We start from the raw sequence: 20,372 nt of genomic DNA on the forward strand, positions 1-20,372 counted from the left end.
AATCTAAGGCCACTAGTGCTAACCTACATGAATGAGATTTTTAAAAATCCCTACACAAATAGGTCAGGAACTCTGTCACCAAGGTAACTTTCAAAGTCATGAAAACCAAGCCTCAAAGCCAGGGGATGGTTCAAGTGTGTTCACAGTGGGGTTTACACATTGCGTAGGCTCAGGTCAGAGGGACCTCTGTTCTCTTTCACAGCATGTGGACACTCCCGGTGGTTCAGAGTGGCCCTGGGAGGGATGGTCTCACCATTGGTAGAGGATTGGGCTGCTGCCCACTGGAGAAGTGTGACTGCAGGAGGACGGGGTGTCACGAGTAAAGTGGCTTGCTGACTCGGTTCTGAAGAATACAGGAGGGAAAGGGAAAAATAGTCCCTTTACAGTAGAAAACCTGCCAAACTCTACCTTAACCAAGTGATGATGGCTAATATCACCAGTGACATCAGATGTCATTCACTCCTTGATACGATAAGAAGACACTTCACATCTGTGATATTCTTCCCCAAACCCGTGACCTCAGTCTAGTCACTAGAAAAACAACAGACACCCCCTGGTTGTGGGACATTCTAAGGATACTGGAACAGTCTTCCTGAAGACCGTCAGGTAATGACAAACAAGGAAAGACTCAGAAACGGTCACACAGCAGAGGGTACTAGGGTGGCAACTAAATGCAGTGGGGTGCCCTGGGTTGGATCCTGGAACAGAACCAGGATGATCATGGAAAACTGGTGAAATCCAAGTCAAGTCTGGGTTTCAGTTAACAGCAGTATGCCCATGTCGGTTTCTTAGTATTGACAGATATGCCACGGTTACAGAAAATGTCAACGGGTGGGGAGGTGGGGAGGTGGGGAGGTGGAAGGGGGATGGGGGAGGGATTCACAGAAACTCTATGTATTATCTGGAACTCTTCTCTAAATTCTAAAATTAAAAGTTTATTTAAAAAGAAATTTCCCTGGTGACGCAGTGGTTGAGAGTCCGCCTGCTGATGCAGGGGACATGGGTTCATGCCCCGGTCCGGGAAGATCCCACATGCTGCGGAGCGGCTGGGCCCGTGAGCCATGGCCGCTGAGCCTGTGCTTCGCAACGGGAGAGGCCACAACACTGAGAGGCCCACATACCGCAAAAAAAAAAAGAGAAAAAAGAAATTTCCTTCAGAAATAAAGGTAGAAGCACTTCCACTGCAGGTATATACATACTATATTAATTTCACCAAACTTCCCTTGAAATCATCCCTATTCTCCATAAGGCCACAGAGGCACTAACCGTTCTGAAGAGAAAATAAAAAGGGGCTTCCATGGACACCTTATCCTACAGTCCATTAAGGCACTTATGGAAATTCTGGCCAGAAAACAGTCTCCACCAGGGCAGGACAAGGCTGCCTGATGTGTGTGCAGCTGGCTGTTTCCTCAGCCAGAGCTGCTTCTTGAGGTTCACTCCAGGCAGGGCTTTGTCCTTCAGGAACTCTGTGTCAGCTGCAGTATGTCCTTCCCTATCATGTGTACAAGGTCTCATCCTGAACTGAAATAATCTCTCTTTTTTTAACGGCTATTTTTAACTTGTCTTTGAACCACCAAAAAGGTCTGAAGTGCTGTGAATGCCTTACAGGCTTTATGTTACAGAGACTCCCATCACTCAAAACCAACATTTCTGATTTATGCCCAGCTTTCCAAAGAAGGAGAAAATCTTCTCAAAGCAGGGATGAGAGTATTTTGAGTTTGTCAGTCTCCATTCTCCTCTCTCTGGTTTTCCCCTTCTATGCTAAAAGTTAGGAGGGTGTTAAAAATAAAGCCAATGATGTCAAGGACTACCTTTCAGTCTTGAACAGGGAGGCATCACGTTCCTTTGAGTATTGAAAAACTAGAAAGATTTGGCTAGTACTTGGGGTTAGTGACGAGAGCCAGAAAATGACTAGAGGATTTGGAACAAATGAAAAGATCTCCGAGTACAAGGACCAAGTCCTCCTGGGAGCTGACACTCTCTCTCCCCGGCACCCAGGTACTGGGCCACCGTGTGTTCCAAGCTGGCTACAGTAGGCATTCCCGTCGGGGAACTGAAGCCCAGGGGTCTCAAGGCCAAGGTCGCGGTAGCTCCTAAGTGCAGGAGTGGATAAAGAAGACAGCAAAAGGGACAGAAATCTACCTGCCGCAGATTTTCCCTCACTTCCAGAAAATAAAAATGTTCCAGAAAACAATGTGATTTGTGACTTTCAGTGTTTATTTCCTGCTGGGTCCAGTGGGAGTGAAAATAGCTTCAGACCTCCCAGGGCTGCTGAGAACAGATGAGGTAAAGAATGGAGAACTTCTTTGAGGGCAGGGGCACCCTGCAGACTAAAGGGTCCAGGGCCATGCAGGAGCCCAGCCCCTGACATAGGGCTGCTCTCTGGTGGGCCCTCAGGGAGACCCAGGGCCTTACATACCATGTCCTTCTGGAGCTGAAGCCGCCTCTGAGTGCGCTTCTGGTTTTCCTTCACGCTGCTGTCCAGGTTTGCAAATTTTGAGGTTCCTTCCTAAGAAACAGAAGCCCACACAGAGGAAAGTGATACAGGGGCAAGTGAAGGGGCACCTAGTTTCTGGGGCGGAACCTCTGCACAACTATCTGGACGCCATGCAAAGTGAAGAGGCCTCCAGCAGGCTCTGGACTATTATGCAAACACTTGGCTGGCTACTGGTTGAGCCATCTGTTCTTGAGGGTGCCTGGTGGCCATGGCTTATCCCGTTTCCCCCCCCCTATTTTGTAAGAAGAGCCCCTGATTTGGTTATAAAATCAATCATTAATACAAGGCAGGCAATTCCTGGAACTGGAGACAATTTTTACACATCCCAAATTTCACTTGAAGTAATCACACATCCTGGAAATGAAGATCTCTTCCTCTGTAAATTTTATGATTTCTTGATCTTGGCCTGAAAGGCCTGTGCCAGCATTCTGTGAAAGAAAAGGGACTATTTCTGTGGTATTTCTTAGCTAAATGAAACTTTTTATACCGGAAGTTTTCTGAGGAAGTCCAGCACTGATCTATGAAAGCCAGACCTTCAGACATTTTTCTCCCCTTTTTCTCCCCCAGTCCATCCTCCCAACTTGCCTCTCAGGTTTGGAACTCCTACAAATCAATCTTTCCTCCTGGCACCTGAGAACAGATGGCTACCCTTTCTCTCCTCCCACCTGTTGCGACAACAAACTCTTCTACATAATGACTAATCTCCAGTTTTGCTGACTGAACATAAAGTGTTTTTGGTTTTGTGGTTTGGGGGGTCTTGTTAAGTTCTCATTTTCCAGGAACTGCATGAATGGGAGGCAAATTTCACAATTCAGGAGTGCATAATTGCATTGTTTTTCCATTAGTCAGTTCTCCCTGGGTTTATCATATGACCACAGCATGTGACTTTTCACTACTGTACGACTACGAGGGAATCTTTTCCAGTGACTTAGCCTTTCCAATGACAGTGCGACATCAATGCCTTGTATCATTCACCAGCCTTTACCCAGGTCCAGGTACATCACTGGGGACAGAATCCATAGTGACTCATTACCAATTTTCAGTCTCCCTATTACAAGTGATAATAAGATGATTCCCTGCTTACAGTTTTTCCTGGGGATGAATGAAAGTGTCCTGAAATGTGCCACTTCCTGTGCTGGGTGGTTGAGTCCTCCCAAACTATTGATAATTTTTTTTTTGAATTTTATTTTTTTATACAGCAGGTTCTTATTAGTTACCTATTTTATACATATTAGTGTATACATGTCAATCCCAATCTCCCAATTCATCACACCACCACCACACCCCCACCACCAGCTTCCCCCCTTGGTGTCCATACATTTGTTCTCTAAGTCTGTGTCTCTATTTCTGCTTTGTAAATAAGATCATCGATACCATTTTTCCAGATTCCACATATATGCATTAATATACAATATTTGTTTTTCTCTTTCTGACTTACTTCACTCTGTATGACAGTCCCTAGGTGCACCCACATCTCTACAAATGACCCAATTTTGTTCCTTTTTATGGCTGAGTAATATTCCATCGTATATACGTGCCACATCTTCTTTATCCATTCATCTGTTGATTGATATTTAGGTTGGTTCCATGTCCTGGCTATTGTAAATAGTGCTGTGATGAACACTGGGGTGCATGGGTCCTTTTGAATTATGGTCTTCTCTGGGTATATGCCCAGTAGTGGGATTGCTGGGTCATACGGTAATGCTACTTTTAGTTTTTTAAGGAATCTCCATACTGTTCTCCATAGGGGCTGTATCCATTTACATTCCCACCAACAGTGCAGGAGGCTTCCCTTTTCTCCACACCCTCTCCAGCATTTGTTCTTTGCAGATTTTCTGATGATGCCCATTCTAACCAGTGTGAGGTGATACCTCATTGTAGTTCTGATTTGCATTTCTCTAATAATTAGTGATGGTGAGCAGCTTTTCATATGCCTCTTGGCCATCTGTATGTCTTCTTTGGAGAAATGTCTATTTAGGTCTTCTGCCCATTTTTTGATTGGGTTGTTTCTTTAATATTGAGTTGCATGAGCTGTTTATGTATTTTGGAGATTAATCCTTTGTCCATTTATTCATTTGCAAATTCTGAGGGTTGTCTTTTCGCCTTGTTTACAGTTTCCTTTGCTGTGTCAAAGCTTTGAAGTTTCATTAGGTCCCATTTGTTTAGTTTTGTTTTTATTTCCATTACTCTAGGAGGTGGGTCAGAAAAGACCTTGCTGTTGATTTACATCAAAGAGTGTTCTGCCTATGTTTTCCTCTAAGAGTTTTATAGTGTCTGGTCTTACATTTAGGTCTCTAATCCATTTTGAGTTTATTTTTGTGTATGGTGTTAGGGAGTGTTCTAATTTCATTCTTTTACATGTAGCTACCCAGTTTTCCCAGCATCACTTATTGAAGAGATTGTCTTTTCTCCATTGAATATCCTTGCCTCCTTTGTCACAGATTAGTTGACCACAGGTGCATGAGTTTATCTCTGAGATTTCTATCCTGTTCCATTGACCTATATTTCTGCTTTTGTGCCAGTACCATATTATCTTGATTACTGTAGCTTTGTAGTATAGTCTGAAGTCAGGGAGTCTGATTCCTCCAGCTCCATTTTTTTCCCTCAAGATTGCTTTGCCATTTGGGGTCTTTTGTGTCTCCATACAAATTTTGAGATTTTTTTGTTCTAGTTCTGTAAAAAATGCCATTGGTAATTTGATAGAGATTGCACTGAATCTGTAGATTGCTTTGGGTAGTATAGTCATTTTCACAATACTGATTTTTCCAATCCAAGAACATGGTATATCTCTCCATCTGTTTATGTCATCTTTGATTTATTTCATCAGTGTCTTATAGTTTTCTGAGCACAGGTCTTTTGACCTCCTTAGGTAGGTTTATTCCTGGGTATTTTATTCATTTTGTTGCAATGGTGAATGGGATTGTTTCCTTAATTTCTCTTTCTGATCTTTTGTTGTTAGTGTATAGGAATATGAGAGATTTCTGTGCATTAATTTTGTATCCTGCAACTTTACCAAATTCATTGATTAGCTCTAGTAGTTTTCTGGTGACATCTTTAGGATTTTCTATGTATAATATCATATCATCTGCAAACAGTGACAGTTTTACTCCTTCTTTTCCCATTTGTATTTCTTTTTCTTCTCTGATTGCCATGGCTAGGACTTCCAAAACTATGTTGAATAATAGTGGTGAGAGTGGACATCCTTGTCGTGTTCCTGATCTTAGAGGAAATGCTTTCAGTTTTTCACCACTGAGAATGATGTTTGCTGTGGATTTGTCGTATATGGCCTTTATTATGTTGAGGTAGGTTCCCTCTATGTCCACTTTTCTGGAGAGTTCTTATCATAGATGGGTGTTGAATTTTGTCAAAAGCTTTTCCTGCAACTATTGAGATGATCATATGGTTTTTATTCTTCAGCTTGTTAATATGGTGTATCACATTGATTGATTTGCATATATTGAAGAATCCTTGCATCCCTGGGATAAATCCCACTTGATCATGGTGTATGATCCTTTTAATGTGTTGTTGGATTCTGTTTGCTAGTATTTTGTTGAGGGGTTTTGCATCTATATTTGTCAGTGATATTGGTCTCTAATTTTCTTTTTTGGTAGTATCTTTGTCTGGTTTTGGTATCAGGATGATGGTGGCCTCGTAGAATGAGTTTGGGAGTGTTCCTTCCTCTGCAATTTTTTGGAAGAGTTTGAGAAGGATGGGTGTTAGCTCTTCTCTAAATGTTTGATAGAATTCACCTGTGAAGCCATCTGGTCCTGGGCTTTTGTTTGTTGGGAGATTTTTATACTTTTTTTTTTTTTTTTTGCGGTACACGGGCCTCTCACTCTTGTGGCCTCTCCCATTGTGGAGCACAGCTCCTGACACGCTGGCTCAGCGGCCATGGCTCACAGGCCTAGTCACTCCGTGGCATGTGGGATCTTCCTGGGCCGGGCCACGAACCTGTGTCCCCTGCATTGGCGGGCAGACTCTCAACCACTGCGCCACCAGGGAAGCCCTTTCGGGAGATTTTTAATCACAGTTTCAATTTCATTACCTGTGATTGGTCTGTTCATATTTTCTATTTCTTCCTGGTTCAGTATTGGAAGGTTATATCTTTCTAAGAATTTGTCCATTTCTTCCAGGTTGTCCATTTTATTGACACAGATTTGCTTGCAGTAGTACCTTAGGATGCTTTGTATTTCTGTGGTATCCATTGTAACTTCTCCTTTTTCATTTATAATTTTATTGATTTGAGTCCTCTCCCTCTTTTTCTTGATGAGTCTGGCTAAAGGTTTATCAATTTTGTTTATCTTCTCAAAGAACCAGCTTTTAGTTTTATTGATCTTTGCCATTGTGTTCTTTATTTCTATTTCAGTTATTTCTGCTCCGATCTTTATGATTTCTTTCCTTCTACTAACTTTGTGTTTTGTTTGTTCTTCTTTCTCTAGTTCCTTCAGGTGTAAGGTTAGATTGTTTATTTGAGATTTTTCTTGTTTCTTGAGGTAGGATTGTATTGCTATAAATTTCCCTCTTAGAACTGCTTTTGCTGCATCCCACAGGTTTTGGATCATCGTGTATTCATTGTCATTTGTCTCTAGGTATTTTCTAATTTCCTCTTTGACTTCTTCTGTGATCTCTTGATTATTTAGTAATGTATTGTTTAGCCTCCAGGTGTTTGTGTTTTTTACGTTTTTTTCCCTGTAATTTATTTCTAGTCTCATAGCGCTGTGGTTGGAAAAAGATGCTTGATATGATTTTAACTTTCTTAAATTTACTGAATCTTGATTTGTGACCCAAGATGTGATCTATCCTGGAGAATGTTCTGTGTGCACTTGAGAAGAAGGTGTAGTATGCTGTTTTTGGATGGAATGTCCTATAAATATCAATTAAGTCTATCTGACCTATTGTGTCATTAAAAGCTTGTTTTTCCTTATTAATTTTCTGTGTGGATGATCTGTCCATTGGTGTGAGGTGTTCAAGTCCCCCACTATTATTGTGTTACTATTGTTTTTTCCTTTTATAGCTGTTAGCATTTGCCTTACGTATTGAGGTGCTCCTATGTTGGGTGCATATATATTTATAATTGTTATATCTTCTTCTTGGATTGATCCCTTGATCATTATGTAGTGTCCTTCCTTGTCTCTTGTAATATTCTTTATTTTAAAGTCTATCTTATCTGATATGAGTATTGCTACTACAGCTTTCTTTTGATTTCCATTTGCATGGGATATCTTTTTCCATCCCCTCACTTTCCATCTGTATGTGTCCCTAGGTCTGAAGTGGGTCTCTTATAGACAGCATATACACAGGTCTTGTTTTTGTATCCATTCAGCCAGTCTATGTCTTTTCGTTGGAGCATTTAATCCATTTATATTTAAGGTAGTTATCGATATGTGTTTTCCTGTTGCCATTTTCTTAATTGTTTTGGGTTTGTTATTGTAGGTCTTTTCCTTGTCTTGTGTTTCCTGCCTAGAGAAGTTCCTTTAGCATTTGTTGTAAAGCTGGTTTGGTGGTGCTGAATTCTCTTAGCTTTTGCTTGTCTGTAAAGGTTTTAATTTCTCCATCGAATCTGAATGAGATCCCTGCCTGGTAGAGTAATCTTGGTTGTAGTTTCTTCCCTTTCATCACTTTAAATATATTATGCCACTCCCTTCTGGCTTGTAGAGTTTCTGCTGAGAAATCAGCTGTTAACCTTAAGGGAGTTCCCTTGTATGTTATTTGTTGTTTTTCCCTTGTTGCTTTTAATAATTATCCTTTGTGTTTAATTTTTGTCAATTTGATTACTATGTGTCTTGGCATGATTCTCCTTGGGTTTATCCTGCCTGAGACTCTCTGTGCTTCCTGGACTTGGATGGCTATTTCCTTTCCCATGTTAAGGAATTTTCAACTATAATCTCTTCAAATATTTTCTCGGGTGCTCTCTCTCTCTTCTCCTTCTGGGACCCCTATAATGCGAATGTTGGTGTGTTTAATGTTGTCCCAGAGGTCTCTTAGGCCATCTTAATTTCTTTTCATTCTTTTTACTTTATTCTGTTCCACAGCAGTGAATTCCACCATTCTGTCTTCCAGGTCACTTATCCGTTCTTCTGCCTCAGTTATTCTGCTATTGATTCCTTCTAGTGTGTTTTTCATTTCAGTTATTGTATTGTTCATCTCTGTTTGTTTGTTCTTTAATTCTTCTAGGTCTTTGCTCTTTAATTCTTCTAGGTCTTTGTTAAACATTTCTTGCATCTTCTCAATCTTTGCCTCCATTCTTTTTCCAAGGTCCTGGATCATCTTCACTATCATTATTCTGAATTCTTTTTCTGGAAGTTGCCTATCTCCACTTCATTTAGTTGTTTTTCTGGGGTTTTATCTTGTTCCTTCAGCTGGTACTTAGTTCTCTGCCTTTTCATTTTGTCTATCTCTCTGAGAAAGTAGTTTTTTGTTCCACAGGCTGCAGGACTGTAGTTCTTCTTGCTTCTGCTGCCTGCCTTCTGGTGGATGAGGCTATCTAAGAGGAAACTCTTGAGAATTTTCTTGGAGTGAGAAATCAATTCTTTCTGACTTGAATGCAATGTCCACCTCTTTCCAGGGAGTAGGTTATTCTGGTTCCCTTTCAGTTTCTCAATCACTGACAGACATTTAATGTATGGACATTATTGCAGGTATACCTAAAATTATTAAGAAGGATTTCTGAAAAGTTAAGAGGCTCCTGAGAATCACAGAAGTAGGATCCTAAAAGAGCACTTAGGAAAACCTCCTCATTGGGAGGACAAAGATCTGGGATGAGGAGCTGGAAGGTTTGCTGATTTCAGGACTTCACGAGAGCGAGATTCCACTCCTAGATAGATAACTAAAAAAAGACTGACTAGTAGTGCCAGCTCTTCCAGGTGAGGTGTCAACTGAAATCCCCTGTGTGCCACATCCAACCATGTTTTGGACGTGGAAGTGTTTTCCTTCCTCGGCCCTAAATCCTTTGCCCTGCAAGGTCTCATAACACCAATCTCTTGAAACTTCTTGAGACTCTTCACAGGATTTGTGATTGCATTGCTCTGGGTCCCTCCTCTGGCCTCCTTTTGCTGCCTGTGTTCACTCTCTCTTAACGACTCTTCTTTCTGACAAAGTCATCTTGTTTTTCACTCTACTCAGGTATTTGGAAATACTATCCAGTCCTGTGACCTCAATCATCACCCATGTTTGGATGAATTCCAAATCTTGCCCTCCATCAACCTTCCACTCTCCTCTCGTCTCCTCTCCTCTCTGTCCTTCTTTCTCTCTCTCTAGTGCAAACTTCTCACCTGAGTCTCGCTTTCCCTCTATCTCCATCTGTGGCAAAGGACAGCTGCCCTCATCCATCCTGTCCCTGGGCCTCAGAGGGGCCTCTTCTACTTGGGTGCTACACAGACATTTGGATCCCTCTCCATACATGTTGATTAAATGACAGCTCAGCAGTTAATGGTAATTATGTGAATAGGCCTTCCCAGCCCTACGGTCTTCTACCCCAGCTCTGACTTCAGTGTGCTTGGAGCTTCGCTAAACAGACATCTCCACCAGAGCCTGGGCCTTTCTAGCATTTGTTTCTAGCAATGTAACCCAGAAGAGTTCTCACCAAGAATCCCAAGAAACAAGAAGGTTTGGTGAGATTCTGCCTTCCTGTTGGTTTGAAATGTGCAGACTCCATAGATAACCTGCTTGGAATGATCCAAGTTTCGGAAGTCCTAAGACAGTAACAGGTTTAAGATAATCTCCGAGTAAAATAAAAACATTTGTCTCCAACAATTAAAAGGAAAACCACAGATTTTTGCTAATTCTGATGTTGCCTCAGCCGTAGTATTATAGAGGTAGCACCTTACATCTGTCCAGAAGCAGAAGAGAAGAGAGGTCATTCACGACTAGGATTACCCAACCACAAATCAGTTTAAGTCCAGGAGTGGCATATGAAAAACAGAGACCAGCCATGGTTCTTCTGAAAACCAAAGTACCTTCATTTCGTTACAACTGTGCTGAGAATTCATATCCAGAATTATATACTTAGTATGAAGAATAATAAACAAAGATGACTGGAAAGGGACCCACAGAGACGTATGACCTGCCCCAAACATTCCACTATCATTCACGATAATGCGCAGGCCCCATGAGTTCATGGCCAAGTTTTTCATCTTTGGGATACCAGCCACGTATAAGAAATTTAACCTAGAGCACCGAGGTAAACGTCTACATTTCAGAAAGTTTTATGGGACCTTTAATGTCTAGATATAGCTCTGCTTCTAAGGTTTCAGCCAGAAGACGGCCACCAGGCAATGAGCTGCACAGTATTCAATTTATCTGCTTTGGAAGGATGACTCAGAGCTATTGGGATTTGAATGTGTGGCTCCAATTAGTCCAGCTTTGTATTACTGACAGGGAGACCACTAAGCCATCTCCTTCCAGCCAGATGAGTTTCCATTTAAAGTCTGCAAATCCAAGGGGATGTGAAGCGGGGAGTAACACGACCTCAGCAAGCCAAGCATTGTTTAGTGTGCAGTTCATCAGGTGAGCCTAATCCAAAGTCAGACAGCAGACACCCTGCCCTGCTCACATCATCTACGCCAGGAAGGGCTAAGAGTGGGCAAGTTGTTAAAGTCCTGTGAATTAGGAGGTCCATCAATGGAGGTCAGTTTCTGAACACTTGCTACATGCCCAATGTGTTAGGCATTAGAGACATAACAGTGAAAAAGGCCCTGCCTGCAAGAGGCTTACAGGCCAGCAGGGAGACAGGTGAAATGCACAAGCGATTCTAATGGAGCATATGATAAGTGTTAGGACAGAGGAATGACGGACTTCTGGAGGACATGGGAAGGGGCCTAATCAGACCTGAGGGTGTCAAGGAAGGATTCAAGCAGAAATGTAGTCCTCACTGAGACATGAAGGAAGAGAAGCAGGACTTAGGAGAACAGTCAAGAAGACCGTAACAGATGCTCTTACAGGAACGACTAACCTAACAGTTATCAACTGATGCCTTTTCTAAGTAACCCCATCCCCACTTGACTCTCATTCCTACTCCAAGTGTCTACTGTAAGCTTACATGTATCACTTATACTTTCTTCATTTTCATTTGTTATGCATACTTTGGTTTCACATGTAGATAGCTTGCGAAATACTAAAAAAATTTGACATTTGCACGTGGCTTTCAAATATTTCCTTAGTCAATCTTCAAAACAATTCCGTGAGATCAGTAGACTAAATAGTACTATTATCATCTCCAATTCACAGAAAAGGAGACTAAGGACAAGGGTCCTCTGTTCTAACAGCCCAGTTCAGGGCTTCCCCCTATGGTAGCACATATCAGTTTTTTTGTTTTTATTTTTGGTTTGGGGTTTTTTTTTCATAATTGCCCACTTCGCCTCCCCCATGAGACTGCAGTCTCCTTAAGATTGGAGGCTGCCTTCAGAACGGCTGTACCTCCCTCACCCAGCACACAGTGAATGCCCAATCAGGATTAACTGAATTACCAACTTATTTTCCTTCTCCATGAAGTTTCACATGACACACCCTGCCTCCTACTCCCAAGTGGTCAAAAGAAATAGTTTGATGCCTAAGTGATGAAAGCACTGGCTTTACAGTCGCACCAGGCTGGACTCACATTCTAGCTCCACCACCTACCAGGTGTGGGACTTCGGGTTCGTTCCTTACCTCTCTGGGGCTTGGCTAGCTGCAAAATAAGGAGGATAAAATCTACTTTATAGAGAGGCCGTGAAGATAATATCTGGTCTATGTTCCCCTCTGATGATTGCTCACAACCTATCTTTGTACCTTTCTTTGACTACTCGTTCTTGTTTACTGTCTATATCCACCCACCAGCAGGTAAGTTCCTGAAAACAGGGTCTGTGTTCGTCTTCTTCATACTCCCAGAGGCCGGTCAAATGCTTTACAAATATTAGACGTTTAACAAACATCTAGAGAAAGAAAATGAACCAAGCTGTAGCTTTACATAGCCTGCCGTTCAGAAGCCAGCACTCATCTGGTGTTCGATAAATACTGCTGACGGACTGGCTGCGCAATTTAGTGCAAATAAAGGATGTAGAATTGCAGGCTTGGTCCCTGTCCTTCTAGAAGCTGTTTTGCTGAGAAGGATATTCCAGGCTCTCTCACCCACCTCACTGCCAGCACTCAGTGTTTCCAGGGCAGCTTGTTGAGGAGCTACAGGCAGCAACGCAAGTTTCACAATCTCGTTGCGTCGCAGTGAAGCTGAGGAGCTGGACTTTGAATTTTCTCAGCCTCAGGCTTTTTTGATTTGGCATAAAAACCAAAAGTCCTGCCTTCCAGTCCCTGTAGCCTCTCTCAAAGGACTGCAGGCATCCAAGGAGCCCTCAAGCTACCCTTCCATTGAACGGATGCCAGAGCGGTCAGCACAGTACAACCCAGCGCCCTCACCTTCATCAGTAGCTCCCGGCTGGTCAGGTGGTTATTATGGTCTGAGAAGATGTCTGAAAGTTCTTCAAACATCAGCATTCGGTCCCTACAAAAGGGATGAAGAAAACATTAACAAATGAAGATTAGTAAAAGTCCCACACCTTGGGCCCAGGTGCCCTCAGTACCTCTGGCTACAGAGGGGAGGGCTACGTGAGCACAGAAAAGCCAATGACCTTTCTCATGCAGGGTGGCTTTTTTTTTTTTTTTTTACAGGTAGACATGATCACCTGTGTGAAGAGAGGGATATTTTCTAAACATGCATGTTATAATCATAAAAAAAGATCGTTAAACTGGGGTATTAAGTTGTCTAATTGGGACATGTTCTCTTCGGCAAGTTAAAAAAAATTCTCTCTTAGCAACACACCCACAGCCCTACAGGACCTGAGAACTCTTCTTGGCCAGTCCCCTCGTTGGAGAGATGAAGATGCCAGGGTTGGGGATTGGTCTGAGCTTCCACTACTCACTGCTGAGAGCTGCAGTACAGAACCCAAATTTCCTGAACCTCTTAGAGTCAGAGTAGATGGTGGAACCAGAACGGGCTCTGGAGTCAGAGGTGGTGGGTTCCAATCCCAACTCGGCCACTCACTCCCTAAGTGATCTTAGACAAGTTGCTCAACTTTCCTGAGCTTCAGTTTTCTTATCTGCACTAGGGAAACAGTGACAGCCCCCTCGCAGGATGGCCGTGAAGGTCACCACGATCACATATGTGAAGCACCTCCTCCTCCCTTGCCCCTCCCTGGCACACTACGTCTCCACGGGCCTCGCGCTTTTCTCTACACCCCTCCAGGGTTACTGAGAGGATGATCCGAAGGCAAAGAATTAACAGAGGCAATGTCATTCTATACGCAACACTTTCATTATTATGAGAAAGCCATTACTAAGGACTTATGTGTCTTAAAATGAGTGTAGTATTACTCTTAGAATTAAGAAAACCATTAAAGCTATTTATATTTTGGAAAAAATCATTAAGAACTTAATTGCATGTGGGCCTAAACAAACAGAAAGAAATAGATGCCTTCTCTGTCCACTGAAAGTTATTAACATAAAGGGTTATCAGGAAAGTAATAACTGAATAAAATCTCTTAACCCTGTTCCTTGAATTTAGCAATAGAAACTATATAGAGCTGATATGCAAGTGGCTTCTCTCGGGAACTGTGATACTTCTCCAGCAGCCCTGCTAAAATATGAACCTACCAACCAATGAAGACACAAACCAGACACCCATGTTGTAAAGAATAGGGCTTTGAGGTTTGTTTTGTGGTGTTTCTTAAATACAAAAGCCAGCTGGTATTTGTAATGAGGTGGATAGACCTAGAGTCTGTCATACAGAGTGAAGTAAGTCAGAAAGAGAAAGACTAATACCGTATGCTAACACATATATATGGAATTTAAGAAAAAAAATGTCACGAAGAACCTAGGGGTAAGACAGGAATAAAGACACAGACCTACTAGAGAATGGACTTGAGGATATGGGGAGGGGGAAGGGTAAGCTGTGACAAAGTGAGAGAGAGGCATGGACATATATACACTACCAAACGTAAGGTAGATAGCTAGTGGGAAGCAGCCGCATAGCACAGGGAGATCAGCTCGGTGCTTTGTGACCGCCTGGAGGGGTGGGATAGGGAGGGTGGGAGGGAGGGAGACGCAAGAGGGAGGAGATATGGGAACATGTATATGTATAACTGATTCACTTTGTTATAAAGCAGAAACTAACACACCATTGTAAAGCAATTATACTCTAATAAAGATGTAAAAAAAAAAAAAAGCCAGCTGGAAGAATGGACCTTCTCATATGGTAACCAAGGAGATGAAGAAACAAGTCCACTAATTTTTTTACTTGTGTTTTAGCCTCAGATTTGCTATGGTAGAAATCTTTGCCTGGCTAAGTGACTTTCTATAGTGTTCTACTTATCAACCACCAAGGAAAGATAGGATTACCTTTCACTGCCACCAGAGAAGGGTGCAGTGGGGCAAGTCTTCATTTTAGCCCCTGCCCGTCCCGTTGTTGCTGATACCACAGTTGAGGAGCAGTGATGAGAGGAAGGAGTGGGGCTGGGGTGCTGAGGATGGGGACGCTGTACGCATCTGATTTTCCCATCATATTTCGCCAGGGCCTAACATCTAAATGATTTTATATGATCCTTATCTTTCCTAAGATTCCTGTGCAGAGGAAAATCAATTAACTAATCTCTCACACAGAGTCACCTTCTTCATTCAAACTAATGAAGAGGAGAAAGAACCCAGGAAAAGAGTGGTAATCGAGAAAATTGCACTGGACTTTGAAAAGCCTGTCTGCCACTTTTTCTCCTGCGAGGTAACAGAACACGAGCTCTGGAGTCCAAGTGGCTGAGGTGTCTGCAGATGTATAACACCAGGCAGTAAGATCACCTGCTTCAAAACCCATCAAAGAATTATATAATAAATAGCGTGACTTCCCCTGAGCAGACTTTCCTCTGATAGAGAATGTGAGCTCATCAGTAGGTTGAACACTCTGGCACCCCTTTTTCAGCATAAATCCATGAAACTCTCGTTTACCAATCTGGATCTCTGTTGGGTTTGGGTAGTGTCAGTCCCTTCAGGCTTAAGCAGCTCTGAGTGAGTTGATGAAATTGAATACCTAGACCTTCCACTCTAAGGACAGAGCCCACCAAATGCACGAGGCAGGCCTGCCTGGGAAGCAAGCTGGCCCGGCTCCCGACTGGAACTGACAGTGCCTCACACGGCACAGACTGCACTGCACACGGTATAGACTGTGCTGCATACAATACAGGTTATAAACAGTTCACGCATCCTTCCCTGTTATGGCCTGACTTCTTGATTCGTGCAAACCGAGAGAGACTTTGTTGAAAGTAGCTGACCTAGTTTGTAGTCACGACACATGCCCCAGCATCTAAATCTGTACTCATGGGGGACCAGAACTGCCTCCTTACTCACTCTTCCCTCCTTTGCAAAAAGCCCTCTGGTCTAGAGTTCAGTGAAGCTCTGGACATGGGGGCGAGAGCGACAGTGAAACAATAAGGAAGGACACAATTGTTCATTGTTCGAAAGGTTATGGCAAGAAATATGAAGAAAAACACAATACAGGATGTGGGCGGTTAATCATTTTTAGTCAGGTACCTAGGAAGGAATACCTAGAGGTTTTTAATATCATTAAGATAGCTTTTAATAGGCGGAAGCAGAAACAAACTAAGTGGATTCTGGTTGAATAGCAAGAACTAATGTCCTATCTGCACACACTATCCCTCACAGCTTGGAACAGCTTAGGGCTTTGGAATGTGGCTGAAAAACAACCAGAACTAATGGCAAATTGCTGTAACTTCATCACTCCACAACCTTATCCCTCAAAGCCCAGATAATAGGCACATCCTTAAAATCATCCCCAAAGCCAATCATCTTGGCTTTGGCACCCTTTGAGAATGAGTTTGATTTCTGCAGCAGCCCTGCCTCAAAACTCATTCATGATGATGTGTAAAACACACCCTGCCTGGAACACACAGAGGCTTTCAAAGATGTTTCTCTAGTTACATAATATGAGCTTTGAAAATGAGGACCCACACCATTTATGCAGCCACGAATCAGCCCAGCCAAAGAAAGCAGAGCAGAACACTTGGGAACTTACTTTGGGACCGCGGCCCAAGTCTTTTTTAACCGATAGATGGAATTGGACTGCAGTGCCGAAACGATGGCCCTCAAGGAGGAGAAATTCTTCAGGATTCTACATTCCTGTAGGGAGAGTGATTAAAACATACAAGGCATTTAAATATCAATAAAACAGTGAGTTGGTGGTTTCCTGTTTTAGAGGTATCACAGCTGCCATGAACTCTTACCACGAAATAGGCGGCTGTATAAATACTGAACATCAAAAAGTGGCTCCTTTGCTCCCACCCCAGTCACTGAAACACTTTACAGATTTTGGCCCTGAACGCTTGTTTTTCTCCCTTTAATATATTTTCTGTGTTGTTGTTACAGTTTTATAGTTTCCAGCTTTCCCAGTAAAAACACGAGTGGAGGTGAGTCTACAGAGCCTTGCTAGAGAAAGCAAACTTTATTCTGAAGAAAGCACACATATGCCCTAAAAATACACATGAAAGATGACTGTATCCTTCAGACCCACAAAGTGAACCGGGCAGCAGCTGCTTCGAGGTCAGATGCTATCAAACATCTCATGACCAACCCTTGTCCAGAGAGGGGTATATAACTTGGCAATAAAAACTCACCACAAGTTGAACTTTGGCTTTTATGTTCTTAGCCAAGAGGGAATATTTTTATACACATCCATTCGGTTTCAAATGGGCTTGTGCCGCAATCATAAACATTCAGAAACACCTTGGTACTTACAATGGTTCCAAAATAACTTGGGCTTTTAAAATACAATTCCCTTTGGCAGCGTTTTCAAACAAAATAGAAAGAGAACAGGAAACATTCTGGACGTCATTTTCTGGGGAAGGAGAAAGACTGCCTGATCCTGAAACTTCAGCTACCATTCAGTCTGTAGCATCAGCAGGCAGCGACCCTGAAGTCAAAGTCCTGCTGAACGAATGGCAGGGGACGGCGAAACAGTCAGGGAGAGGGTCCCATTTGCGGCCGCAATGGGGAAGGTGGCAGCCTCGAGAGAGTGGACTGTGCCTTATGCCCAAGGAGATGCTCCGTGTGCAGGCGTATGGGGGAGTGTACTACCATCCACTGTTGACTATCGAGTGCATTGTGTGAGCATGGGCTTGGCTTCGTGCAGAACATCTGAGGCAAGAGGTCCCAGGGTGGTTGGGCATAAATGCATGTCGCTTGAAAGATCACTTCATGAAGTCACGCGGGTCCTGACTGTGAAGGAAAAGTGGCATTCTCTGACTTGGCACCCCCAAATCTGGCTACTTAACATTACTACGCCAAACAAACCCCACAACATTTTCTTAGAGTAAATGCCAAAGTTCTTTACAAAAGTCATGCCCACGCTTTTTAAACGCCTCAATGCTTTCCCTTTATTTAAAAAGAAAGAGAGAGAAAGCTAAGGAGAGAGAGAAAGCTCGCGCTCTGAATTACAGTCAGTCTGGAAACCAAGCCCATGACAGCATGGTTCAACGAAGGTTCAGAATCCAAAAGTTATGTTCTAAAAATCAGGAAACTTGCAATAAATAAAGGGACTCAGGCCCAGATATTTCATGCAAATTGTGATAAACATATGGAACACATTATTCAGAAAGAGGCTTAAGCTAAGGGTTTAAAGGAGCACAAGGGGCATCTGGCCCCATTTCTAGAAAAGGAATGATCTTTGAGGAGAGGTGATACAAAAGTAAAAATGTAGCAGTAAGGCCAGTCCAAGAAAATACAGTCATGTTAGGTCAGAAATATTTTCTGCATGTAAAGTTATCATTTTTTCAAACATCCTCTCAATAGAAAATGACTGTGATTAATGCAGGAAAAGTAAAATAAATCTTGGCTGGAAACCACCTGTGAGTCTTGTTATTTTATTAAGTTACCTACGCAATTTCAAGGGACACAGCATGCTCCACACTGGGAAACTGCATCACCAAGAGTTAAGGACCCTTGGCTTTTAAGCACGTGCTATGGGATTTGGAATATATCTCAAATTATACAACTTGTATTTCTTATTATCCCATAAACACACGATTGATATTTATATGGGCCAAAGTCATTGTTTGAGTCACCCTGTCACATATACAGATGCTACATGCTTGCTACAGATTTTCTAAGCAGTTGAATAGATTAAAAGTAGATAGACTATTTTCTTTTGAGACATGTATATGACTATAAATGATATGGCGTTTATGGCCAAAAAATATTTTTTCTTATCAGTCTAAGAAGACAGAGAAATTCCATGCTCTATCAGAACTTCTTTTGTAGCTCTTACTTGTTGATAAATAACCTCAATTCAGAATAGGAGAAGTGAAAGTTGCATAAGATATTTTTTTGTTTTTTCCATATAGTATTTTTCCATGTACTAAAAAGTCTGTGGTATTAGACCACCTACAGACTCAAAATAAAGCAAATTCTCTGGCACAATTATGGCTTTGCTATTTAATCAAAGACCACAAAAGAGAATGTGAAAAAAAAAAAAAAAGCAAAAATGTGTAAGTTTAAGCCTTATGCCCACAGATAGGGGCTTAATGAGAAAAATATATAATGGGGTAGAAAACAAAATGTGTTTTGGTTAGGATTGACCCATATAGCCCAGAACAGAGTATATTTACATAATAATTATTTGTCAAAATTGTTGTTAACTACATAGCTCTTGCTGATGTAATTTCTTCTTTTGAGAAAAAAAAATCTTCCCAAATCTTCAAATACCCAAAATCCTATCAATTATTCAAAGCTAAATTCAAATGTCATCCTACCCATGAAACCTTCCTGGATCACCCCAGTCAGAAGTGATTTCTCGCTCCTCCACTTTTGCAGCACTTATGTCATACGGCCCTACTCCTCTTCAGCCCAGGCTGAGATAATTCTAGTATATCTTAGCTTCCTTGTTTGACTATAGGCTCCTGTAGGATCAAATTAATTGTGTTTAGCTTATCTATGTCCGCAAAGGACATAAAATTGTAGCTCTGAAGCATTTAGGGGCTCATGAAATATGTGGTGACTGACTGAATACTGTTCACCTTTCCTCACTCATGAAATAAGATGCTGATAAATGAAGGTCAAGGTCATATGGCATGGAAGGAGTTGATCCGATAGACTGGACTGACACCCAGGAGAATGTAATTCAGGCCTAGGAATAGACTCTGCCCCTCCAACTTCAGATATAAAGCCCTCAGAAAAGCCCTTGATTAATGTGAAATCTGTATATTTCAGTCTTTTAGAAAAGAGATTCGAGATCCTAAGAAGGTATTGGCTCTTCAAGTCTGCAGAAAATAGAATGCTCCCAGGTACTGGAAGGGTGGGAGATAACCCTTCTGAATTGTCAGAGCAGTCCATTTGACGCTGAGGCCACCAGTTGATATTTACTGAACACGGCGCAGAACCAACACTCAGGCTGTGAAAAAGCAGACATTCCATTGCACCCGGAAGGGGCCCATGAGCAGAAAGAAGTGAGCAAGGGACGAATTTTTTTAAAGAGGAAAAATAAATAAACTCCCACGTTAAGAAAGGCAACTTTTTTCTTACCTTGGAAGGACAACAAAAACTATACTAAAATAGTATAAAACTATACTAAAAACGACACTAAAAATAAATGGTTCTGAAAAACCTAGGGGCAGGACAGGAATAAAGACACAGACATAGAGAATGGACTTGAGGACACAGGGAGGGGGAAGGGTAAGCTGGGACTAAAGGAGAGCGTGGCGTGGACATATATACACTACCAAACGTAAGGTAGATAGCTAGTGGGAAGCAGCCTCATAGCACAGGGAGATCAACTCTAGCACAAGGAGATCAGCTCGGTGCTTTGTGACCACCTAGAGGGGTGGGATAGGGAGGGTGGAGGGAGATGCAAGAG

At 42.2% G+C, this 20,372-nt stretch overlaps 1 protein-coding gene across 1 annotated transcript in view; it reads right to left on the reverse strand.

Annotated features, from left to right (window-relative positions):
* RGL1 (ral guanine nucleotide dissociation stimulator like 1) overlaps window positions 1–20,372 on the reverse strand; it is a 133,372-nt gene that overhangs the window by 22,918 nt on the left and 90,082 nt on the right. The window contains exons 8-10 of the mRNA XM_082862571.1: window positions 16,542–16,645; window positions 12,884–12,968; window positions 2,420–2,509 (exon numbers count right to left, since the gene is read on the reverse strand). Coding sequence (XP_082718697.1) covers window positions 2,420–2,509; window positions 12,884–12,968; window positions 16,542–16,645 — 279 coding nt within the window. The remainder of the gene's footprint in view (window positions 1–2,419; window positions 2,510–12,883; window positions 12,969–16,541; window positions 16,646–20,372) is intronic.

Source organism: Leucopleurus acutus, assembly GCF_964270905.1.
Source record: "Leucopleurus acutus genome assembly, chromosome: 2".
Classification (NCBI taxonomy): domain Eukaryota; kingdom Metazoa; phylum Chordata; class Mammalia; order Artiodactyla; family Delphinidae; genus Leucopleurus; species Leucopleurus acutus.